The sequence below is a fragment of the Vipera ursinii genome, assembly GCF_947247035.1.
Source record: "Vipera ursinii genome assembly, chromosome: 1".
Lineage (NCBI taxonomy): Eukaryota > Metazoa > Chordata > Lepidosauria > Squamata > Viperidae > Vipera > Vipera ursinii.
The window spans coordinates 208,228,579-208,255,540 of NC_139512.1; the positions used below are offsets into that span (position 1 = coordinate 208,228,579).

The 26,962-nt window shown below is 39.3% G+C and overlaps 1 protein-coding gene across 1 annotated transcript in view; it reads right to left on the reverse strand.

Moving 5' to 3' along the window:
• KLHL29 (kelch like family member 29) overlaps positions 1–26,962 on the reverse strand; it is a 440,642-nt gene that overhangs the window by 280,394 nt on the left and 133,286 nt on the right. The window contains exon 2 of the mRNA XM_083351877.1: positions 13,048–13,362. Coding sequence (XP_083208003.1) covers positions 13,048–13,311 — 264 coding nt within the window. The 5' untranslated portion in view covers positions 13,312–13,362. The remainder of the gene's footprint in view (positions 1–13,047; positions 13,363–26,962) is intronic.

The following is a 26,962-nucleotide window of genomic DNA, read 5'->3' on the forward strand; positions in this document are numbered from 1 at the left end:
AAGTTCCAGAGTCCTTGTCTTTCAAAGCCTGAGATTTTATGCAAGCTCTCTTTTTATTCTGCAGAGGGAAATACCAACAGAGGAGAGAAGAGGAAAGAAGGATGAAGAGGAAACTGAAAGTGTGGGAGGGAAATTGACAAGCACTGAGCTGGAAGGGAAAGAGCAGGTGGGCTGTAATGGTCATCTCAATCCATTCGTTTCTGCCCCAAAGCAACTGACAACCTATCAGTGTTTTGCAAGCTGCAGCATTGGAAGAGCTGCGTAAGAGAAGCTGATTTAAGGCAAGGAAGTATTTTTTTTCTTTTTCTCCTTCGTTTTAATGAGTGAAATTGGCAGTCTTGAGAATAAAATTCGTATTTCAGAAAATATGCAAAAGCAAGCAAGCTCATCCTTCCATTAAAAATGTGCATTTATCTAGGATTTTCAATGGAACAATTACATTTCATAAATTTATAAGTTTCACCATTGTTTTATTTGATATAATAGCTTAAACTAAATTATTACAATAGTATAGCCGTTACTAGTCCTGCTTGAATTGCAAAAAAAATAATGGTTGTGTAAAATATTATTGTTTCTATAAATGGTTATTTTTAAGTAAAATGTTCAAAAGAATCCTTTCTGAGGGCTTCTACTATCAAAGCTCCATGGTGTCTAGCACAACAAAGAGCTTCTTGATGGAATCCCTCAAATGACTACTATTACTTTCAACTAAATCATTATGGCATTTCCTTTTGCTTCATACTCATCTTCTGGCCTATTCTTGTTTTTGTCTTTCTGTTTTGTTGATTTTTCTTTTGTAACCTAAGGATTTCATTTAAAACATGACCCAGCAACAAATAAAAACCAAAGTCCATAAAATACTTTTCCAAATCAAGGTATGCACTTACTGCCTAGACCAGGGGTATCAAACTCCCAATGTCATGTGATGTGTCATGATGTATCGTGACTTTTTTTTCCATTGCCAGCAATGGAGTGGTTTCGGCATGACGCATCCGGCCTGGAGGCCGGCAGTTTGACACCCCTGGACTACACTGAATAGAATGAAAGGATGCATTTTCCCCCCACCTGGGTGACAAACAGATCTTTAGCAACATAATCTTTAGCAGTACATCCTACAGAGGGACCAAATGAAAGTCCTGCTTGTAACCACAGAGGCGTAAGAGGTAAATTTATATTTACAACTGCTGTCAAGAAAATCAGAAGCTACTTCTTTTATTTTCTTTCTTTTTCCTTCCTACACTTTCGGCTTTCTTTCTTTTTTCCTCTTATCGTCCTTCTTTCCTTTATTCTAAATATCACTATTAGTTTTTATCTTTGTTAAAATATTACTAAAGAGATAACAGAGCAAAAGGGTTTCAAGAGGTTTAACAGATGTTATAGCCAAAAGATGCATCTTACAGTATATCACTAACATAAGAACCAAACAGTACCCTAATTGCCCTAACTTGGAACAAATTCTGATTTTGCCACATGCCGCAGGGTTTGGAAAATACAGTAAATGATATGGATAACTATCTATGACTGCTTCTTTGGACAGTATGATGTCATATCGTCATGGAGATGGAAGGAGTCGTTTAAACATCTGTAAGCAAATTAAAATATCCATGATATAAGTCTGTCAGGATGGAAAGAAGGAACAACAAAGGCCCAGGTAGATAGCCTCTGATTGGAAACAAAGTCTTTTCATTTTTAACAAACTCCATCCTGAACTTACTTATATTCTTTGGAACTTTAAACACTTCTCAGTCAATCATTACTGAAGCCCTTCCTTCATGCCATGGAGCTTTAAATAATACACTGGTTTGAGGCTTATTGTAGTCTACAGACAGGAAGGATAGGAAACCTCTGGCCAATAACTAGCTAGCAAGCTAACTTATTTATTTGATTTATAACCTACCCTTTCTTCAGGAACTCATTTTGCAGTCTTTTTATATTATCTGCTGGAACACAACTATGTTTGTCTTCTAGTTGCTATGTTTTGAAGATGGGAGGGTGAGAACTGTGGGTGAAAGATGAAAAGAAGACAAGAAGGAAAGAGAAACAGCCTAGAAATGTTTGCCTCCCAAATGGTCCAGACAAACCAATAGCCTTGGCTGAGAAACAGAATCCAAATAAGGAGGTATAGGGTGAGTTTTCCAAAACAGGTACATCAGAAGGATGGTCAGGTTTTGGAGGAAAAACAGGAGGCCCAAATGTAACACACACACACACACACACACACACACACACACAGAGAGAGAGAGAGAGAGAGAGAGAGAGAGAGAGAGAGAGTCACAATGCATAAATAAAAAGCTAAAGGCTAACATAGACTAATATAAAGTAAGGAAGAAAAAAATAAGAAAAAGCAAAAAGGTCCAAGAAAAAAAAGAACTGAAGAAAAATAGAAAAGAAAGAAAAACCTGGGGCTTTCAGAAATGCTCTGGTGGAAATCTGTCTCAATTCTGTTCAATATTTAATTCCTCCTCTTCCATTAGGAGCCACAGAAATTTATCCACAAGCCATGCAGAGGCAGGAGTTCCATGATGACAGATAATTTTACCTGAATTTTATTGCAATGATGATGCAGTAGCGTTCTCATTCTTGGTCGCCTGAGTGAAAGTGAGAGAAATAACGGACACAGACGATATTGCATTCTTTGAAAAGAGGACTAGGCAGGCCAAAGGTGGGTATTTTCCTCTCAAAATACTTGTTTTGTGCTTGGTGGTGTTAAAGCAGCAGCCCTTGCCTTCATGAGAGCAGAAGGCCAATCATATTCTGTGACATCAGAGAAGTCAACTCTGCTGGGATCCTGCAGGCCAATTTAATCTAAATTGACATGGAGAACATGGATATCCCAGAGGAGCAATAAAAGGAAAATCCTAACAATTGATTCAAGTGACAACTTCTATCAGTTGCTTTCCTTCCCCCCCACCTTTTTTTTTCTTGGTGCTATTTGAAAACCTTGATCTCTCTCAAAGGAAGGCATGTAATGTTAAAATATGTTACCTTTGTCAACAAAAGCAGCCTTGATTTTAAAACTTACATAAAACTTTATCCCCAAATCCTCCCTTCCTTAAAGTAATGCCAGAAAAAACTCCATCTCCTCTCAAACATGAGGCTTGAATAACTTTAATTAAATATTATTAGAAATATAAAACTTTAAAAATATATCCTTCAGTTTAAATGTTCCAGATAAAGGATTTTTCCAATAAGTGTGAAACCAAAGAAAGGATTGTACAAGGAGATCCTTATATCAGTGAAAAACAGCATACCAAGAACACTCCCAAGATCAGTAGTATTAAAAACTGTAATATTGTACACACAAACTTTATCCTGAGCTCTTTTTCCTTTTAATGCAAGCAATATAACCATGAGGTTTGATCAATATATCTAGGATAGATCCACGTAACCACTGTGCTGAAATATATGATCAGCTATCCTTTAAAAAACATTTCCATTTCCATTTTCATGTAAACATTTAATAACAATATTGTGATGATTTAATCTCCTGTGGAAATCGGTCTTAAAAATTAGTTACAGTAAAACCTCAATTTAACAGACCGTCAGGATGAAGGGGTTTTCATTAAAGCCCAAAGTCTGTTAAATCAGAATCATATAACTCATATAATTTGTATCCTTTGCACATCTGACATTTGTGTGTCATCTGCACTAATCTGCATCGTTTACATCATTACCTAAATGACACCAATATCAATTGATGAAATGATACAAAAATATAAAATAAAATAAAATAGTGGCCGTGACTAGGGGGGCTTTTGCCCAGGTTCGCCTGGTGCGCCAGTTGCGGCCCTATCTGGACCGGGATGCCCTGTGCACGGTCACTCATGCGCTCGTGACCTCTCGCCTTGACTACTGTAATGCTCTCTACATGGGGCTTCCCTTGAAGACCACTCGGAGGCTCCAACTGGTACAGAATGCGGCCGCGAGAGTTGTCTTGGGAGTTTCCCGGTACTCCCATGTTACACCTTTGCTCCGCGAGCTGCATTGGTTACCAGTTGTCTTCCGGGTGAGGTTCAAGGTCTTAGTTATGATCTTTAAGTCCCTACATGGCATGGGTCCGGGGTACCTCGGGGACCACCTGCTGCCGGCTTCAACTCCCCTCCGCCCTGTGCGTTCCCACAGAGAGGGCCTCCTCAGGGTGCTTCCGGTCAGGGAATGCCGACTGGCGGCCCCCAGGGGGAGAGCCTTCTCTGTGGGTGCCCCGGCTTTGTGGAACCAACTGCCGGTGGAGCTCCGGACGGCATCGGACCTCCGAACTTTCCGTCGTGGTCTGAAGACCCATTTGTTTGAATTGGCCGGTCTGGCCTGATGGGGGAGTTGGGTTTTAAATTGTCATTTTAGATTGTATTATTGTTTTTTAATTGGGCACTGATTTAATCTTTGTTTTAACTTTTGTATAGTATTGTATTTTTATTTATATGCCCTGTGAACCGCCCTGAGTCCCCAGGGAGAAGGGCGGTATATAAATTAAATAAAACATAAAATAAAACATAAACATAAAAATAAATAAAAAGTGTGTTGTCTGGGTAGATTCAGAAATAACTTTGTTTCTGCTAGTTGGATGTTAAGCGCAAAGGAAAATCTCCTGAGACTCTATGTTTCACTATATTAACTACAGAAATATTGTCTTCAGAATAATTATTTGATCAATGTTTTCCTTTTGACAACAAAGGCTGCTCAATAATCTCAAACATCTGGAGCAACGATAGATTTCAGCAACCAACAAATGAGTTCCATAACATCCAGGAGTGGAGGTCAAGACAAATGAATCCATTGTACTAGCTTCAGAAGCTTGCCTTCCACTCGCCTTCAATCATTTGCAGACATATTCGAGGAAAAGCTGGGAAAATACAATGGCCCCCCTATTAATTTCAAGCTAAACCCCAGTGTACTACCAGTCTGAATCAAGCCCCGAAGAGTCCCATTCGCTCTCAAACATAAAATTGAGAGCGAATTGGACAGGCTCGTAGAACAAGGGGTGCTAGAGCCCGTTGAAGGGGGAGAATGGGAGACCCCTATTGTGACCCCACTAAAGGCAAATGGAGAGGTAAGAATATGTGCAGATTATAAGGCCTTGAATCTGCACGCTTACCTGGTCCCAACACGTCCTCTCTGCAGTCCAGGGCGGCGCCATCTTTGCTAAGTTAGATTTGGCGCAAGCGTATCAGCAGCTCCGTTACCAAGGAAACGGCAGATGCTCAAACTATAGTGACACATAGAGGAGTGTTTAGAGTCAAGCGCTTGCAGTTTGGCATCTCTGTAGTGCCTGGGATATTCCAAGACGTGATGGAAAGGACTCTGAAGGGAATTCCTGGGGTATGTCCTTATTTTGATGATGTTCTGATTGCTAGAGAGTCTGAGGAGATCTTGGCTGGCAGGCTGCAGGCTGTTTTAAGCAGATTTCGCTTTGCTGGGCTCAAACTAAAAAGAGGTAAGTGCAGTATAGGAGTGGCATCCACTGAATTTTTAGGGTTCAGGATTGATGCCAAGGGAATACACCCTACAGACTCTAAAGTGAGAGCAATTAAAATGGCTCCAACCCCAACGAATAAGGCTGAATTGCAAGCATTCCTGGGGTTACTTAATTTCTATCATGCGTTTTTGCCCCACAAAGCAGCAATTGTGGAGCCTTTACATAGATTATTAGATAAGAAATCCCCATGGAACTGGACACAATCCATGAACAGAGTTTCAGGAATCTTAAACAGCTTTTGTCCAGTGATTCAACTGTTACGCATTTTATGGAAAATAAGCCCATATGCATTGCTTGTGATGCATCCCCTTATGGTGTGGGCGCTGTATTAAGCCACATAGAAGCAAATGGGGAGCAAAGGTCTATTGCATATTATTCCAGAACTCTGTCAAAGGCAGAGAGGAATTATGCCCAAATTGACAAGGAGGCCTTAGCAATCATGACGGGAGTCAAGAAATTCCATGATTATCTGTATGGCAGAGAATTCAACTATTTTTACAGATCACAAACCATTGTTGGGGCTGTTCACCACTGATAAACAAACACCTCAAATTCTGTCCCCAAGAATGCTAAGGTGGTCTATATTCTTATCTGCCTATACTTGCAAACTGGTCCACAGACCAGGGAAGGATATGGGCCACACTGATGCATTAAGCAGATTACCATTAATGACCATGGATCCGGACCCAGCACCAGCACCAGCGGAGCAGATCCTAGCCATCCAGATTGTCCACTTCAGGTGAAGGACATTGCTGTGGGCACCAGGACGGACAAGGTACTGTGCAGAGTCCTCACGTGGGTGGCGTCCGGGTGGCAAGAAAAGAGTCCTGGCCCAGAGTTTCAGGCATATTTCATGAGAAGGCATGAGTTGTCTTCTTATAAAGGATGCTTGTTGTGGGGTAGCAGAGTTATCATCCCGGACAAACTGCGGGAGAGAGTTTTGCAGTCGCTACATGAGGGTCAACCTGGCATAGTCAGGATGAAGGCACTAGCTCGAAGTTACTTGTGGTGGCCGGGTCTTGACAAAGCCATAGAAGAGCAGGTAGCCGGGTGCTATACATGTCAAAGGTCAAGGCCGGAACAGCCGCAAGCACCAGTACACAAGTGGGAAACAACTCATACTCCGTGGTCAAGGGTACACATTGATTATGCGGGTCCTTTTCAGGGTCAGCTGTTTTTGGTAGTTGTGAACAGTCATTTAAATGGCTTGAAGTAGTCCCTGTCACTAGCATGACTACGGCTAAGACTATCCAGGTGCTCAGGGGACTATTTGCAACTCATGGGTTACCTGATATGTTTGTCTCTGACAATGGCCCACAATTCACATCTGCTGATTTCCAGGCATTCACCAGGGCCAACTTGATTAGGCATGTCACCTCTGCACCCTTCCACCCGTTGTCTAACAGTCTTGCAGAATGAATGGTGAGAACGACTAAGGACACATTGAGGCACATCATCAGTGGAGACTGGCATCAAAGGTTGGCTCAATTCCTCTTAGCACAACACATCACACCGTACACATCTATGGGCAAGAGTCCTGCTGAGTTACGTTGGGGACATCGCCTCATCACTAAGTTGGACAGACTGCACCCAGACAGAGTGGCTGCACAAACGGAGCAACCCGACACTCCGAGAGAACTGCACATTGGAGATATGGTTTGGGTCAGGAACTATGGTCCTGGACATGTGTGGATTCAAGGGGTGGTGGTTGATAAAACGGGCCCTGTATCATATAATGTAGAGGTGGAGGACGGCTGCCAGGTCAGGAGACATCTGGATCAATTGAGGAGGTGGGCCCCAGAAAAAGCGCAAGCACCTCAACATGACCTACCATCTTCATCTTACTCATTTCCTTCGGGTCAGGGGGAGGTGGAAGAACATGCGGATAGTAGTCAGTTACCCAGAAGCATTGGTGGGGCCGAGCAACAACACGGCCATGTCCAAAATGACGCGGGGGTCAATAGGGCATGGGATCAGGGTGAAACAGATGACCAAATTGTGGACCCGTGTGACATGAACAAGGAACGAACACTGAAACGGTCCGCCAGGACTCATAGGTCACCGACATATCTAGAGGAGTTTGTGAGGTTTTGAGACAGGGGTATTTTAGGGTCTAGTAGTGTCCAATAATCAGATATACACTGTGTGTTGTTAATTGTTGTGTTTATTACATATGGGGGGAAGGGGTGTTATGTATATAGTTTTACAGCATGGAGCCAGTGACTCCACCAGGTGGCGACGTACTCTATCTGGATTGGCTGGATAGTCCACGGCAGGAAATCCAGACGAGCAGATTGGTCCCAGGTTCACCTGGCTAGGTGTATATGAAGGACCCTGAGTGCTCTTTGTCTCAGTCCGGTGTGTCCATTCAATAAAGAGTGATCTGATGCTGTAACCAGTTGTCCGAGTCGTCCATGCGGTCTACACGGTCCAGACTAGCTATATAACAGAAGTGTTTTCCTCTCTTCTGCATCAATTTATTTCTTTAATATTGTGGTAGAACAAATGTGGTATGGAAACATAGCTGAAAGTATCAAATTTGGCTTTCTTTAAATAAATTTACTGTCCTCACCCCCTTACACATCTGTTTTATTTGGCACCTGCAATCATTAAAAGACTTTAGGAAAGCTTTTTGTCTATTATAAAGTGAAAACCAGAAGTGCATGTATTTCCATTCAACTATCACAACCATTTCCACAAAATCTGCTGGTCTGCCTTTTACGCTCAAAATGTATTTTTAAACAACTTAGCTATTCTATAAACTTGACATGAAGAAATAAACAATCTTAAATGTATTTATTTGTTTGTCCTGCACATCCTGTCAGTGTTGGGAGCTTACTATTTTCCACAAAAGGGGATTTAATTGCACAGCAGCCCCCAAATATTTTACTTACTTTTTATCAGTGTCCTAACTAAAGAGTCCCTTGGACTGCAAGGCAATCAGATTGATCAGTCCTAGAGGAGATCAACCCTGACTGCTCTTTAGAAGGCCAGATCCTGAAGTTGAAACTCAAAGCCTTTGGCCACCTAATGAGAAGGAAGGACTCACTGGAGAAGAGCCTAATGCTGGGAAAGATTGAGGGCAGGAGAAGGGGACGATAGAGAATGAGGTGGCTGGATGGAGTCACTGAAGCAGTAGGCGTGAGCCTAAATGGATTCCAGAAGATGGTAGAGGACAGGAAGGCCTGGAGGAACCTTGTCCATGGGGTCGCGATGGGTCGGATACAACTTCGCAGCTAACAACAACAAACTAAAGAGGACTAGGATGACAGAAACAAGGAAAAGAGTAAAGATTAGAAAACAACTGTTCTAAATAAGATGTCAATATAAATATTTATATCATCTGCCTATCTTACAGTTGCAAGAAAAAGTATGTGAACCCTTTGGGATTATGTGGTTTTTTGCATGAATTGGCCATAAAATGCGCTCTAAACGTCATGTAAGTCACAACAATAGAAAAACACAGTCTGCTTAAAATAATACTACACAAACATTAGCTGTTGTCATGTTTTAATTGAAGATAAGATGGAAACATTCACAGTGCAGGGTGGAAAAAGTATCTGAACCTTTGGACTTAATAACTGGTTGACCCTCCTTTGGCAGCAATAACCTCAACCAAACGTTTCCTGCAGTTGCAGATCAGACCTGCACAATGATCTGGAGTAATTTTGGACCACTCCTCTGCACAAAACTGTTTCAGTGTAGCAATATTCTTGGGATGTCTGGTGTGAATCGCTCTCTTAAGGTCATGTCACAGCATTTCAATCGGGTTGAGGTCAGGACTCTGACTGGGCCACTCCAGAAGGCGTATTCTGTTCTGTTGAAGCCATTGTTTTGTTGAATTACTTGTATGCTTTGGGTCATTGTCCTGTTGCATCACCCATCCTCTGCGGAGCTTCAGTTGGCGGACAGATGGTCGTACGTTTTCCTGCAAAATGTCCTGATAAACTCTGGAATTCATTTTCCCATCAATGACAACAATCCATCCAGGCCCTGAGGCAGCAAAGCAGCCCCAAACCATGATGCTCCCTCCGCCATGTTTTACAGTGGGGATGAGGTTTTGATGTTGGTGTGCTGTGCTTTTTTTTCTCCACACATAGTGTTGTGTGTTTTTCCCAAACAACTCAGTTTTGGTTTCATCTGTCCACAGTATATTTTGCCAGTAGTGCTGTGGAACATCCAGGTGCTCTTTTGCAAACTTCAAAGATGGACAGATGTGAATGTTTCCATCTTATCTTCAATTAAAACATGACAACAGCTAATGTTTGTGTAGTATTATTTTAAGCAGACTGTGTTTTTCTATTGTTGTGACTTACATGACGTTTAGAGCGCATTTTATGGCCAGTTCATGCAAAAAACCACATAATCCCAAAGGGTTTACATACTTTTTCTTGCAACTGTAGGTCCTTGGGAAGGACTTGATAGGCTGAAAAAAATGCCAAATCCAGTCTGAACATCTGACTGGGTGACGAACTTTTATATCAAGGGTTTAGGTTGATGTTGATGGTATAAATCATCTGTGCATGGTTTTGAAAAAAAAACTTCTCCAAGATATAGCCATGTCTTGAGACAAGTATCTTTATACTGTTGCTTAGCTAACTGGTAGCACTGAATTATGTCTGCTATCCTCCTACCTCTGTGAAGCCACATTTTTGCTCTCGTTGGGAGCACTGACTTCAGAATATCCCTTAATCCCATTCAGGAAAAAATTCTACAACATGCAAAATGTTATAGGCATGAGGGCTTTGGTGAGAAAACTGGAATGTTTATCCGAGCGGACTTAATGTAGAAGACCTCTTTTGACATTAACATTTAAGAAATGTCTATTTTAAAGGCATTGTTAAGAGAAGGGTTCTTTGCTGAAATGTGAGCATGATGGTCCATTAGCGAGGAGAACAATTTTTTCAAGCTTATAGCCAACTTCATGTTCTATCAGTCAGGGAAAAGCCGATGTCAACCAAATTAACTTCAAATAATACTTTTCGTATGTTAATACACTAAATAACATAGAAACCCATTATTTAAAGGAGCAGCTCTCCCTTTATTCTGCTACTTATCTGAAATTATTTTACCCCTCTTAATGATGCTGGAACTAATTATCCGATAAGAAGGTCCATAACTCTGGAATATCTATCATCACACAACTATTGTAGGTTAGTGTTAAAACATGTTGATTTTTTTAAAAAAAAATTAATCCAGTTAAAATCCAGTTTTACTATTTGATTGATTTAATGGACTGTACTTTTACTTTCCCTAACAAAAAATAAGTTATACTGTTCCAGTTTAATTGGTCTCTGTTGGCTTTTCCTTTCTGTAATATTAACCTATTTTGTATTCTACTTGATATATTGCCCTGGTATTTTCTGAGGAAATATAGAGTGATAAAGACAGGGATAGTGATGCACACATGAACAAACAAACAACTCTACAGTGTCTACTGAAAGACTAACTATATAACTGGAAACAGGGAAGGAGTTTTGAAATCTCAAGTGGAAAAAGTGTGGGAAATATTATCCTAAAAAAGCCTAATGAAATTAAAAGCAGTCTCCAACTGCCAAATTACTTGAAAAACAGATATAAGAAACGGTTTTTAAGGTCAAATACCCCATAGACAAAATTATTTTGACAAGTAAAATCCTCAGTTTACAAACATTTGTTCAGTGACTGTACAAAGTTAATACAGCGGTGAAAGAATGGAACTTGCAACTGGTCCTTGGATTTCCAGACATCACGGTGTCTCCAAGGTTACATGATCATGATCTGGAGGTTGAGCACCCAGCTTGCAATTACATCCCAGCGAGCCATAATCACATAATCACGACTTCTACAGTCAAAGGGCAAACCAGTAGGAAATCAGAATTTATGATCACACGGAGTCCTCATTTAGCAACTCGCAAAATCCCTAGGTTATTGGGGAAACCAAGACTGCTAGAATTGCTAAAAGATGTAGTCACATGATGTCATGCTTCATGAACACATTGCTTAGAGATGGAAATTCAGGTCCCAATTGCTGTTATAAGGCAAGGACTACCTTAATCAAGTGTGTGTGTGTGTGTGTCTCATTATAATTAGTTTGATGCAGTTAAAAACAATAAATATGCCTAGACTAAGATGTTAAAAAGGGCTGGAAGAATGCAATGAAAAATAATTTCAGTACTAATCTGCCAACCTAGCAGTTCGAAAGCACGTAAAAAATGCAAGTAGAAAAATAGGGACCACTACGGTGGGAAGGTAACAGCGTTCCGTGCGCCTTTGGCGTCCAGTCATGCCGGCCACATGACCACGGAGACGTCCTCGGACAAGCACTGGCTCTTTGGCTTTGAAACAGAGATGAGCACTGGCCCCTAGAGTCGGAAACGACTAGCATGCATGTGCGGGGGAACCTTTACCTTTTATTGTTTAATAAACAATATGAACATGTCTGTATAGACATTAGAAGCCAAGCACTTTTATTATTACTGTACAGTAGAGACATCTGTAAGAAGCCGGAATGATATTAAATTATGTGTACTGTACATAAAAATGTTATCCCACAAATGATGCAATAATGCCCTTGAGTCATGATGTCTAACCTAAACAAGTAAGTTACAAAAATATCTGAAAGAAGCTCTTATTTACAAGCCACAAGCAGTGGTGATTTGTACTGAATGAAGATATGCATCTTAAGTAAAAAAAGAAGTCAAGAAAGGAAGGCTTCGAACAGATGACAGAGTCTTACTAAGCAGAGATCATGGCTGTAGTAAGAAGAAGATAAAAGTGGCGCAGGTCAACATGCTGAGTGAATAAAGGTGTTGAAAAGGACTCTACAGTTGAATTTTTTAAAGCCTGAGAGATAACAGCATCTCTGACAGCAATTGAATGATAAAAATGTTCTGGATTTTAATTTCCAAGAGAAACTGTGCTGCTTCTGGAAAAGAAGTCAGTAACCTATGAGAAATATACTGGGCTTCTATTTAGTAAGTCTTAATTATAAACTAGTAAACCAGAAAATTGATTTGTGTATCCTGTTACTTCATAGTTTATTCAATAATGAATAGAATGGGTCATACAAAACAGCAAGCCATAAACCATGATTCACAAAACACAAAGCAACTGCATTGTTGTTTAGTGTTATGAGAGACCCCAGCTAATAATTACAATGTACTACATATACTGGGACCAAGAAGATCACCATTACCAGTACTTTAAACAATTCTATAATAAAATATAGTATACATATAGTAAGTAAATGACTAAAAAAAGGTCATACAGATACCAAGAGGCCATGGTAAGCATTTTCTATTGATGCTCCAGACAACTGTAATGAAAAATTACCAATACTATGGTAATATGCTCAGAATTTCATAGTAAATTTAGGCTGATTCTGAGTATCTCCGCAATACCTCACCATCACAATGTAAGAATTGTCTGTGGACATCTCGGCAATTGAGCACTATAAATTAATATGAGAGCAGACTCCCAGAGCAGACTACCATCAACAGGCAATTCAACTGAAAGCAAAAATTGACACTCTCTAAAAAGTTTAATTTAACTTCTTGTCAACAAAAAAAAACCACAAGAAAGTCGCTTCTTACTTTGGTTGTTGAGGCTGCAGAATTGCTGACTGAAAGGGTGGTTATCGCATCGCTGTTCACGGTAGTGCAAGCCCCTGTGGCCGGCGCATGCAATCTGGATGGGACAATTGGTACAGGCAGAAGACCTGGCCTATTGTTGCTATTGCTGTTCACTGTGCTGTTACAGTTACTGTTGCTGTTTACATGATTCCCATTGGCATTCCACTCACGGCGATCCCATCCTATGCGATAATCTCTTTCAAACCGGCTGTGGTGCCGTGACATCTCGGCAAAACCAGCAATTCCTGTTTCTCACCAGGATATTTATCCGATTGCCTATCAAGAACCAAAGCAAAAAAACAGTGTGTTAATAATTTAAACCTCAGGAGAATACACAAACAAACACACACACACACACACCAAACATGTCACTAAAAGTAATTTCCTTGATTTAAGTAATTTCCTTGTTTCCTTCTTTGACTTGACAAAGACATCCTATCATTCCACTGTGAATAGCTTTAAATTGAACTTCTGAAAGCCCTTAGGCAAAAGGCTGGAGAAAAACATCAGATCTGATCTCTGGAGGAGAATAACCAGTCTAACACATAAAGGAGGTACCACAGTGGCCCAAGGAGACATAGACTACAATGAACCACCAGACCACATAATTTGCCATTTCAGGTCTCAATGACAGATTAGTTTCTAAAAGCAGGATTATGTTTCACTTTTCCCCCAAATACTCTGTTTGGGCCTTGTATCACAAAAAAAACATGTTATATGGTTCTTTGAAAATACTGCATCGGAAAGATGAGTAGAAAGTGGATTTGCTACGGAAAATTATTTGGTTTTAACATATAAAAGGAGTGGGTGCACAATGAACAGTGAAATACAGTTTTAGAGTATGACTGGATTTCTAAAGACAGATAAATACTTTGGATTTAATTACTATTTTTCTATATAAATTGCTTCCAATTAAAGGTTTTTTTTGGGGGGGGGATTTAGGTAATAAGAAGGCAAGGCACTCTTTATCCTGTCAATGTCCTTGGGAAAAGCATCTAAGCTTTTTTTTTTTAAAGGACCTTGTAGAATGTCCAAGAAACATCATTTGATACAGAATCCCAAGCTGGAAATACATCCAGTATAATGGTTTTCTTTTCAAAATTCCTAAAGGTCAACTTCTTTTCTGGAGAATCAAGCGTTTAGAATATAACTCTGAACTATATCTTAGAACCAGGAATGACATATCAAAAGATAGTATTTTAATGATTCATGTACGGTCAAGATGACTTATAGAATATTCAGTGGTTACTTTTGAATCATACCACAGAACCTAGAATTTTATATATAAAAGATAGCATTTTAATAATTGTTGAATGGTTAAGGCAAAAAACAGATTTCTAATAACTGGTGATTTGTTAAGATGAAAATTAGACTTTAATGGTAAAACATAAGAATGCTTTGTAATGAACAATCTAAGTTTTGTAGACAAAAGAATTATTCTTTACTGAAAAAGGGAACTGTGGGTTACCCCAAAATTAAGCTTTTTCCTATATACTATAGGCCACTTTAGAATATTCTATTGCAATTAGATAAAATTTAAAAACAGGATACTGATATGTATTACTGAAAATATATTTTAAGTTTTGTTGATTGACTAGGTTACAACTAGAAATGTAGTAACTTGCCTATTTTGACTATGTAATAACTAAGGGAAGTAGAGAGGGCATCTCTGTTGATGTAACCTGAACTATTTACAACTGGTTATTTTTCTTATTTTAACTACCCAACCACCATATTATTTCACAAATACATGTACATGTAAATATTACAAAATCAATAAAACTTGTCTATAAAAAAAGAAGAGACTGGACAGCCATTTGTCTGAAATGGTATAGACAGCAGCCAGAACATCACAGACCCCTAGCAGTGTATCACAAGGCCCTTGCAGCCAAAGCACCAGAAGCCCCTTGCACAGTGGTGGGATTAAGCTGGTTCAAACCACTTCGGCAGAACCGGTAGCTAATTTTTTTGTTGCCCAGGCTCAGAATGGACTTCCGGAAGCAGCATTCACACAGAGAACCAGTTGTTCACATATTTGAATCCCACCACCGCCCTTGCAGTTTAATGGAAACATGGAACTTTGATGACAGAAGCAAGATTACTTTATGCAAAAAGAAATATGGAAGGACACTTTGATTCCCACAATGGCTGCAAAAGTTGCTGGAATTAGCGGAGATGATTAACTCGACTGCTTTAATTAAAGAAAAAACACAATTTGGTTTCTACTTGGAAACCTAGACTTTGTGCTTCAGGTGGAAGAAAATGAAACTTTGATTTTGGGTTTTACTGATTAGATAGGTTTGCTGTTATAGAAATAGCTAGTTTATACTATTATGTAAAAGTAAAAAGTTGAGGTTTGATGTTATTATCTTATTCTACTGCACCAAAGGGAGTTGGAAGTCAACACTTTTCTTTCTTTTTCTCCTATTTCTTACAACTTTTCCCTTCTCTTTCCCCCCTTATTTTTCCTACTATTTTCTTTTGTATTTTATATTATATAATAATAATAATAATAATAATAATAATAATAATAATAATAATAATAATAATAATAATAATGATCCCTTGCAGTGTTAACATGCCTTTAGCATTACTAAGGGTAACAATCTAAACTGGCCTATTCATATGCACCAGAGTTATCAAATATTATATTTCCCGCATAAGACGTGCCCAAGCTAGATGGAAGAGATTTTATCATTCGTTCTGCAAATATAACAAGCTTGTTATTCATCATTCTTTAGAGATGACAGGGAGACAATGAAAACAAAATTCCCTCCAGAGAGGCAGGATTTTGATTTTGCTCAGTTCCCATCACGTATCTTTATAACTATTGATGACGAATGTAGCCCAAACCATGTCTTCTTCCAAGCCTTTTTTTAAAGCTTTTTTTGTTCATATATTTTACTTTGTGGGGTTCTTTCCGCACAGCAAAGAATGGTTCTTGCAGGTTTTTTCAGGACAGTACAAATACAAAGCCACTTGCTTCTGCATAAATAAAAAAAATGCTATCATCTTTCTTTTCAGTACAGTTAGGTGCTCTTTTTCACAAGAACAAAGCACAAGGTGTCTTGAATCCTATTCCATCCTATCCAAAAGGGAGTTGTAATATGTGTCCCAACAGAAAAGTGGTAGCCAATGCATGAAGGAGAAAAACATGTACATCAGCATGTGATATTCAGATGCATTCCAGAACAATTTCAGCTTGAAACTACTTTCATTTTCCTACACTTCCTCTAAGACAGGGGTCTTCAAACTCGGCCCTTTTATGACTCGTGGACTTCAACTCCCAGAATTCCTCAGCCAGCATGCCTGGCTGAGGAATTCTGGGAGTTGAAGTCCATGAGTCATAAAAGGGCCAAGTTTGAGGACCCTTGCTCTAAGACCTGCACCTGATCTTAATGGTTCCCTCAGTTTATACTTTTAGACTCGCTGACAGACAGACATCCCCTTTAAGCTTTTTAAGACTGGTTATTAGTGCAAGGAAAATGTTGAGATTTTGAGCCAGTCAGGAGCTAAGCAATCTGATTTATCATTCTCACGGAGAGTCAATTTCATTAACTATCTTCAGAATCAAATGAGAGCTCTTTAATTTGAAAATTTCTATAACACAACACTATTTAGACCATGGCTTCTACGTATAGATAAAATATTATACCAAAACATACGGTCATAGTTTCTACAAAAAACAGCTACCATATCTTGGTATTGGGGGGGGGGGGAGAAAAACATGGGAGACAGATCTGTGCATTTACAGATAAGCTTCTACACTGCACTAAAAGTTGCCCAATTGGATATTTTGACAGGCCCTACTGTATTTTGTTTCACATTCCAAGTGCAATGGCTGCAGAAAGAGTGAGAGCTTTTCTGTAATCAGATCTGATGACAAGGACTGCATCTGCTAAGTGTGAAATACTGTACACATCTTCATAGCAAAGCCAGAACCATTTCAGGGAGACATTCAAAAGAGGAAGCGTTTTATCTGAAAACAAAATAAATAACACAGAAGACCATGATATTAAATTCAAACAAAATGTGCTAAACGTTAACAGATTTATGGGAATACTTTCATTCTTGGACCACAACAGCATATTAAAAACAAAGCACCTTATTTTTCTCCTGTCAAAAACGTGAAAAGTATGCACTACGTGCCAAATGCTTCTCCGCGTGCTAAATTGTTGATTTTATCTGGATTAACAGAATATCACTTTTAACAAGAGCCCTTTTAAGCTACCTGCTGGCAAATGCAGAACTAAAGAAAATATAGTAAAGGTGGTATAGGGTTTCTCTTTTTCTTTCTTTTCTTTCTTTTTTTCTTTCTTTCTTTTCTATTTCTTTTTCTTTCTTTCTTTCTTTCTTTCTTTCTTTTTCTTTCTTTCTTTCTTTCTTTCTTTCTTTCTTTCTTTCTTTCTTTCTTTCTTTTTCTTTCTTTCTTTCTTTCTTTGGCTGGGTACTTTATTTTTCCTTTCTTTCTTTGTCCCAGCTCTTAGGCCAGACTTGTACCACTGAAGCCGTTCAGGAGCTTCTATACTATTTCAATGTTTTGAACATTGCTGGGTTAGTCATCGATTTCTTCTTCAAACCAGAGCTAGTTCAAAGCTTGGGTTTTGAGCCCTCTGATCTTCTCCCCTCCCCCCAAAACACATATTGATTTGCCCTTATTTCTCCATATGCTCTTTTAGTTTCTTATGCTCCTCCGACTTTTCTGTTTCTAATTACAAGATCTTACTGAACTTTCTGAAAATACTTTAAACTACAGAAGACTAGATATGGACACAGGGCCATCCAGGAAACATGTTTTTTTTTCCTTCTGCTGCTAATCTTACACTAATTGTCAAACACAAGGCCCGGGGGCCGGATCCGGCCCACGAAGTGGTTTCATGTGGCCCGCGAAGCCATCTTGGAAACAGTGAGGGAATGGCCCCCACTGCCTTGGCCCTGGCCCAGAGACCCTCAGATCTGTCCCACTCCTGCCCAGGCCCCCATAGGCAGCCTTGATGTGAACGATGTAGAGCTGACCACGCCCACCCAGTAGGCCATACGCACTCTAGCCACGCCCACCCAGTAGGCCACGCCCACCCTGGCCATACCCACCCGGCCCCCTGAGGGCAACCACAATGCTGATGCGGCCCTCAATGAAATTAAGTTTGACACCCCTGCACTAATACAACTTTAAGAGGATTTGGGGAAAATAAGTAAAATACAATGGCATGGGTGAAACAGGTACAGTAATATCTGCTCAAAAAATGATGGGATTTTTTAAATTTTTTTTAGCTCTGGCTATGCATCTACCAAGGTCTTGGGAGAAAAGGGGATCTACAGAAGACCCTGGGATTTCTCTGGTGGACTCAACACTATCCTGTACTTAAGATAAAAGGAAATACTTGTGGCATCAATAAATCTACCCAGACAGCATTTTCTTAAGCCAAATTAACCAGTAGGTTGTAACCTCCATCCCAATAGTATGGTCAGGAAATATTTCCTTTGTATTTCTGCACATCCATAAATATTGTTGTTATACTGATTGATAAATTAAGCCCTACCTGCCCATGGCAATTTGTCCTAGAGTTCAACTGCACTGAAGATACACACAAACACACACACACGCACACACAAAGATTGGCTCTTGATTGCTTTTATTTTGTAGTGGATTACAACTATTTTTATCACACACTGGGTTTTTCTGGTTTGTTTTTTTAAGAACTAAAATCTCTCGTTTCATCTTCTGCTTTGATATCCACCTCTGTATGTTCCTCAAAAATGCAACAAATGCACTCATTTTCTTCTACATATTTGTCAGACAATGAATGCATCCTTGGTGGATGAGATGTAAGGTTTATGCTGTCAGCCAGAAATTTCTAGGAAACTCACAAGCCAGACATGAAGAAAATGCCTACAGCCTTTTGTTCTGCCCAAACAATAGGAGGTGCACTTTTGTTTTCAGAGATATGCTGTTTTGAACACAGACATTCAGTAGACTAACAAAAAACAGAGAAAAATCTCCCCAAAGCAGAAAACAATTTGGGCTGTACATTATTTTTAATAATTAAATTTCAGTTACAGATTTTTTTTATTTTTTTCTTGTGGGTTGTAAATGTGTACAGGTGTTATTTTAGGACAATTCTTGACAAAAGATACTGTATTATTTTTTTTCTGCAAAGAAAACTCTGTAAAACCAAGGAAAAAATATATATGCATTATTTTTCTAATGTTTAACATTTTAAAGCAGTTCAATTCTCTGTATAGCATAAAAAGTTCTAAAACATAATAGTTAGGAAATTAAAGGAAAGCTACCTAGTCACCATTTTAAAAATGCATTTTATGACATTAAAATAGGCAGGTACAGAAGCAAGGTAACATCTGCAATACAGTATCACAGAACCAAAGTAAAGCAAGATGCTTTAGGAGAACACACAATCCTAAAGAGACCCACCACTTTCTTGAGAAGTCTGTCTACAAGACTGTGCAGTTGAGATTTCATGGTGAATCTCTGGTCAAAAACCATAACAAAATGAGGAAGCAAGGAGGAAAAAAAAAATAAAAGCTAATGTTTCCCCTTTAAGCTTGACTCCTAGTGACTTCATGGACCCATTCCTGTAGTTCTTTTGGCATCACTAGAGAAGAGTTTTGCCACTGCCAGTCCTGGAATTTTTTTTCTCTAGTCTTGTCTCCTGTCAATTCCCAACCATGCCTGACTCTGCTTAGCTTCAGAGCCCACCCCAGGCCTGCCAGATGCTGTCACCTGTAGAGATATAAGGGAGAGAGATGGGATAATGTTCCCTGCACTTGACATTTTATTTAACTAACCCCCTCCAAATCCCCCTAAAGTGTGTGGATGTTGTGGGGGGGAGGGGGAACAGGGTGACATTCCTGTCTGCAAGTTCTCCACATCTTTGCTATGTAATCCTCTATAAATGTGTAAAAATTGGAACAAATTTCCATAAACATTTTTTCCTAATGCACCTGATTTCCTAGTATGAAATTGTCAGTTCAGTTTTGACAAATAAAGGTAGGTTTGAAAGCACTTTAACCTGTTTTAATGCATTTGCGGTATATAATTTTCCCCAATATATATAAAAACATGGTTTTGCCTTTTCATAATGCATTCATTTTAACATCTTCTGATCGGTTAATTGTACTGCAACATTAAGAAAAGTGCAAGTATTGGAATATAACTATGTTTCCCTTCATGTTTTAGCTGTGAAGTGCAGGTTGAATATTTTCCCACCAAAATGGAACAAAACTCCCCCAATCAAATGGAGCAGTTCTGTGGCACTTCAGTGGTCCTTCATACAGGCCACTGTCAGGCCCAAGCACTATTTTCTCAAGTGTCTTATTAAATGGACATGTCGATCTGGGTTCTCTATTCGTGTTTTGAATTAGACTACACAGCGAATGTATATCACTGTACAGGTAGTCCTTGACTTACAACCACAACTAAGCCCAAGATTTCTGTTGTTAAGCAAGGCATAATGAGCACACATGTTAAACTGACAAGCTTCAATAAAAAAAAGCAATTCTGCTTGTACATCCAGTTGCTGTATATAAGTGAGTTGTGCCTCATTTTACTACCTTTTTGTTACAGTTAAACAAATCACTATAGTTGTTAAGTGAATCACGTGGTCGTTAAGTAAATCTGGCTTCCTCCATTGACTTTCCTTACTAAAAACTGGGTGGGGAGGTTACAAATGGTGATCACATGACCTCAGGACAGTGCAACTCTCACAAATACAGTACATGCCAAGCACCCTGAATTTGGACTGCATGATCATGGGGATGCTGCCGCGGTCCTAAGTCACTCTTTTCAGTGTTGTAGTAACTTCCAACAGGTTGTTAAGTCAAGAACTACCTGTATACAATGTGTGTGGGATACATCTCATGCACTGGTGAAAGGGGGCAAAGACAAAACATGTGTGAAGCTTTTATCCAACAACGCCTTATGTCCTTGATTCAAATGTCAGAAACACAAAAATGTAATGGAGGCATTTGTATGACGACACGCATTGTTGTTTCAGCATCCCTGCAGTTCGCTGCCCTAGCAGCTGTTATAATATAGGTCCCCTTAGGCAGAGATATCTGCAGGAACCAATGTTTTCCCTCAAAATGATGAAACCAGCTTTCTACTGTTGTGATGCAAGCTCCAGCTCTTGCTTGTGTTGCCATGGTGTGACATTGCTGTCCCCTCCATCTTTAGGTAAAGCCTACAGAAACCTAGTCACCAAATTATGCACTGCCGGTAATAGGAACTTCCACAACACTTTAAAGTCCTTACGGTATTTCAGCCAGGAGGTTAGGAGAGAGAAATCTTGTAAAGAGTCTGCTTTCCCCCTAATACCGTGCTCTGCAGTTTCTCAGCCCCACGGTATTCTGTTTGCTTTATTAATAAGAGAAGACCAACTTTCTTTGAGAATATGTGCATGTACGACAAAGGCGGGGGGAATAAATGAAGCATTTAAAAACAAAGATGATTTTTTTGGCTTGAGGAGATATTCTAATAACAGTAGCAAAGGAAGTTCAGTTTTACATATTAGCTACAACTGGATGTACAAGCAGAATTTTTTTATTTAATGAAGCCTGTCAGTTTAACATGTATGCTCATCAGTTTATTCCCAGGGTATATCAATGTGCATTTTGCTGTTAACTGTACAGATCCAACTGCAGATCATTACCTTTTTATTGATCTTGTTATCCTCTTATTTTTAGCAAAATATGGAAGGAAAAATGGTATTGATTTCATCTCCTAGTTATTTCTGTTTTGACCTTAAAGACAATGCCTGAAGAACAACGGGGTCAATGCCAGGTACCCTAACGAAAAAAGTACCAGAAGCTTAATTACAAAATTAAGCATTTCTCATCCAACTCCACTCCTCCTCTTTGCTGAAAGCAATCTCACATGCCTGCTATGCAATTTCTTTAACGCTATTAGGTCAACAATACCTGTTTAGTTAAGCACAGAGTTCAGCATGGCTAATAATCAAGACCTTTTGTTGTCTCTGACACTTTCCCTGGATGCTAGGATACGGGCATAAATTATATACAAACCAAACTGGTATTCTGCTTTATCACAACTGAGTTATTCTGGGGGCTGTATTCCCTTGTGGGAAGTGTTCCCCAGGTTGCTTTTCAGGGCGGATTAGAGTCTGTGATTCCAGAGGCACAACTTTTTGACTTTCCAACACCACTCTATCCTTTCTGTTTACTGTATGTACATCAAGAGAGAGTGTAATATATTATGGATCCACAGTCTTTCCTATGAAGAAACAATTCTGCCCATCTGAACTTCATTGCAGCATTGCAACTACAATAACAATACAATACTGAACCAGGCAGAGTTCTTAGCATCTCTATAAAACCATCCTGGCTGATTGTAAATCAATTTAGATACAACAACAAGCAATTTTCTTTCATCTTCCTTAAACTCTTTTTTTTACTGGAAGCTTAACTATGGACGGCATGATTCACTTAACAACTGCAATGATTTGGTTAACAACTGTGGCTAAAGTGTCATTAAAATGAGGCAAAACTCACTTAACAACTGCCAAGCTTAGCGATGGAAATTTGGGGCTCAATTGTGGTCGTAAGTTGAGGACTACTGTATTCACTGCATTTCCCTCCTCTGGTCCATGCCTTCTTTGCTTATCTCTCTCCAACTGCTCTACCTGTTCCTTCAAACTCTTAGTAGAAGCCCATCTCTCCCATGTTTTCTCCGAAATCTTTCAGTTTCTGCCACAATTTATTTATTTATTTATTTATTTATTTATTTATTTATTTATTTATTTATTTATTTATTTATTATTTATTTATTTATTTATTTATTTAATTTGTATATCGCCCTTCTCCCGAAGGACTTGGGGCGGTGAACAGGGCAATACATAAAAACAAGATACAAAAATTAAAAATTATTAAAAAGTAATTAAACAGTGCCCATAATAAATTAATACAGATTAAAAATTAAAATCCATTTATAAAATCCCACCCCATCCCACCAGGCCAGGCCAGCTTGTTCAGAGATGGGTTTTAAGATCGCGCCGGAAGGAGCGGAGATCGGGCGCCATTCGGAGCTCGACTGGAAGATGGTTCCATAAATCCGGTGCACCCACAGAGAACGCCCTCCCCCTGGGGGCCACCAGTCGGCATTCATTGACCGGTGGCACCCTGAGGAGGCCCTCTCTGTGGGAGCGTACTGGGCGGAGGGAAGTTGACACCGGCCGCAGGTGCTCCCCAAGGTACCTGCTCCTCTCTGTTTCCCACTCTCTTGCCTCTGGTGGCTCCACAAATTCCTATTCCTACTGTCTCTCCCCTCCCGCTTCTTTCCCACCTTTCTATTATAACTTGCACCTTCCCTACATTTTTTACTTCCCAACATTTCCAACAGCTTTCCTCGCTTCCCTCAGTTCTCTTTCTGAAGTAGCTAAATCCAATGAATAAACTGCATCCACTCCACTCGTCTGATCCAAGATCCACTCAGCACCCCTTTTAAAGACTGATTGCTATAAGTGTACTGCGTGATATCATATAATTTACAATAAAAGCTAAAACTTTATTGGTTACAAATATATACTCTTTTAACACCCTCACCCACTCTTAACCACAACCTTCTCAACTAAGGTGGCAGACACTAGCCAGAGAGATGTAGTTTCTGGATCCAAAGACCATTCAAAGAGTGGACAGGCTATAGCAGGGGTCTCCAACTCCGGGTCTGTGGGCCAGTACCGAACCGCGGTATGCCAGCAACCGGTCCGCACGAACAAGGAAAGCCCCATCTGCAGGATGAAGGCAGCACACAAAACCACGTTCCCTTCGGTCTGTGGAAAAATCTCTCTCCACGGAACTGGTCCTTGGTGCCCAAAAGGTTGGGGACCTCTGGGCTATAGGACCTCTTTTATCTCCCAAAGTTCTTGCTTTGTTGCTTCTCAAGTCTGATAGATCTTGATGAGACTTTCCATGTGCTCTGGACTAATTTCTTTTGTCTGATTCAGGTGACACTTTCCCCCCCTCTTAATTCTTTCTTAACTATTTCTCCTAAAGGATCTTTTGGACAAAATTCCTGATTTTGGTCCACCCTGCATCATCATTAGCTACAGCATCTTCTGCCTAGTCTCACAGGTTAACAGTCTTCATGTGTAATCTTCAAAAGAATATTTCTTGTAATTTAAGAAACTATTAATTTTTTCTAAGTATTACAAAGACAAGTTTAGAAATAAAAATAATGCCAACTTATTAAATCACAGTAATTATATACTTTATAGTATAGAAGTGATATTACCCTGCGGATGCAATTTCAGTCAAGAAGCAATTTACCAAGCCTTGCTTCTGTTCTTCATGCCATTCAATAAACGTATACTAAGTGGATATAGAGTTCCAGTTCAACACATAAAAGCTTTGTATAATTTTCTCTTGCATATATACACATTCTTTCTAATTTTCTTGTTTACATTTTTTATTTTTAATCCATAAAGCAGAAAGCATAATATAACCATAAATATATTATAACATCATCCCAAACAACCATTACATTTATGAAGTATCTATTAATTTAGAAAAAATCTTCAGAAACTTTTTAAAAAATGTGAATCATTTAATAATGATGTATTGAAGTACAATCCTGAAAAAAAATAAGACTGCTTTTTCTTGTAGTAATTGATTGTGTTACTGGAGCATGACAGGATGTTTCAGCAGGACGTATATTATAGTTATCTATTCAACCAACAATCGAAAAGCTAAGAAATGACTGAGTCAGAATAAGTCTGAAGTATGTGTGCATGTGCGCGCGCACACACACATATTAAGAATTTAAAAATTGCCATACAACCTGAAAATTAAACGCCTACATAGAAGCTTATAGCACTTTTCCTGTATGAGAATTAAATAGGAACAGAATTACAGGCAGTTCTTAACTCACCATGACATTTTGGGCCTGGATTTCCAGTTGTAAGTTGTTACAAGTAAAGACACCCAGGTGACCAGAACCAATTTTATGACATTTCCATGGTGGTTGCTAAGCAAATATGTGGTCATTAAGCAAACACTGCAAACCTATTTTCCAAATGGATGATTTTTGACAGACACTAGTAAAAAAAACCTTACAAATCATGGTCACATGACCACAGGATGCTGCAACAAGTGGTAAAGATTTGCTTTTGCCAAGCACCAGAAATGCAGTCACATGACTGTGTGTGTTTGTGTATGTGTGTATAAGAGGGAGAGGGAGAGGAAGGAAAAAAGAGAAAACATTTTACCAGGTCCAGAACTGCTTTAAAGGCTGTAAAGTCCCTTTTCCAGTCTGTTGTAATTTCAAATGGTCATTAAGTTGAGGACTATCTGTATGATCTAACACAGGCTCTAAAACTTGATTAACGTCTCCATCTGTAATTATCTGATCCACAGCTAAACCAAAACGTTATTCAAAATTCTAATATAAAACATCTGCATATTCCTTACGAATAAGTGCAATACAGCTATTAGAATATTTAATCAATATTTTTTTAAAAAATCCTTCTCGATCATTTCTTTTTTCTCTATACAGTCTGAAGTTGCAATAATGAAGAAATGTATACAGTTATAGAACTAAGGAGAAACTTTCTGACCGTTAGAACAATTAACCAGTGGAACAACCTGCCTCCAGAGGTGGTGAATGCTCCAACACTGGAGGTTTTTAAGAAGAGACGGGACAGCCATTTGCCTGAAATGGTATAGGGGTTTCCTGCCTGAGCAGGGGGTTGGACTAGATGACCTCCAAGCTCCCTTCCAACTTTATATTATATTATATTATAGAACTTGAGGCAAAAGGATAGATAAAAGGTAAAGGTAAAGGTTGCCCCGCACATGCGTGGTAGTCGTTTCCGACTCTAGGGGCCGGTGCTCATCTCCATTTCAAAGCCGAAGAGCCAGCGCTTGTCCGAGGACATCTCCGTGGTCATGTGGCCGGCATGACTAGACGCCAAAGGCGCACAGAACACTGTTACCTTCCCACCGTAGTGGTCTCTATTTTTCTACTTGCATTTTTATGTGCTTTCAAACTGCTAGGTTGGCAGAAGCTGGGACGAGTAACAGGCGCTCACTCTGTTACGCGGCACTCAGGATTTGACCCGCCAAACTGCCGACCTTCTGATCGACAAGTTCAGTGTCCTAACCCACTGAGCCACCGCGTCCCTAAAGGATAGGTATAAGAGAGTAAAGTACTTGCTTACGTCAGATATGTTTAAATACAAACACACCAAATTGCAAATGACCTGATTTTAATATAGAAAAAACAATTCTACGTTAGAATGTCACAATAATTTATACGGGCCAAATGTAATATGGAGAGATATGTGTAGCACGGCTCTGCCTCCATTTACAGTCTTCTCAAACTACAAACTCCCTTCAGGGTACAAAGTAATTTAAAGCTAACTTCATGGGTTTTGCTCCTGATCGGTCAATTATTCCAAATCAGGCAGAATTAAATGTGGCATTTTGGGGATATGGAATGATATTAGTCAGTGACCAAAGTGAAACCAATAAACCCAATTTCTTTTACAGCCTTTGGCAGTTTTCAAAAATTGAAGTCTCTGGGAAGGCTCTTTTATTTGTTTGTTGCCCAAACTCTTTTGCAATTTATCGTTTTAATGAAATTTTTTCAAACTTCTGTGAATAATTCTGGTTATGGCTCCAATGAGAATAAAAATGATGCCAGAGTACATAGCATTCTGTATTGTTGGAAGCTATAGGAAAAAAAAAATCCTGAGAGAAAGAGGAACTAGTTTTTTCACTATTAAATATACAGCCTTTGTCTTGCTGGCTGCAAAATTTATCTATGTCAATGTCACTAAAAAAAAAAAATCAACCTTAATGATCAACAGTAGTCACTTCAATTTAAAAGGGTATCAATAATTTAAAG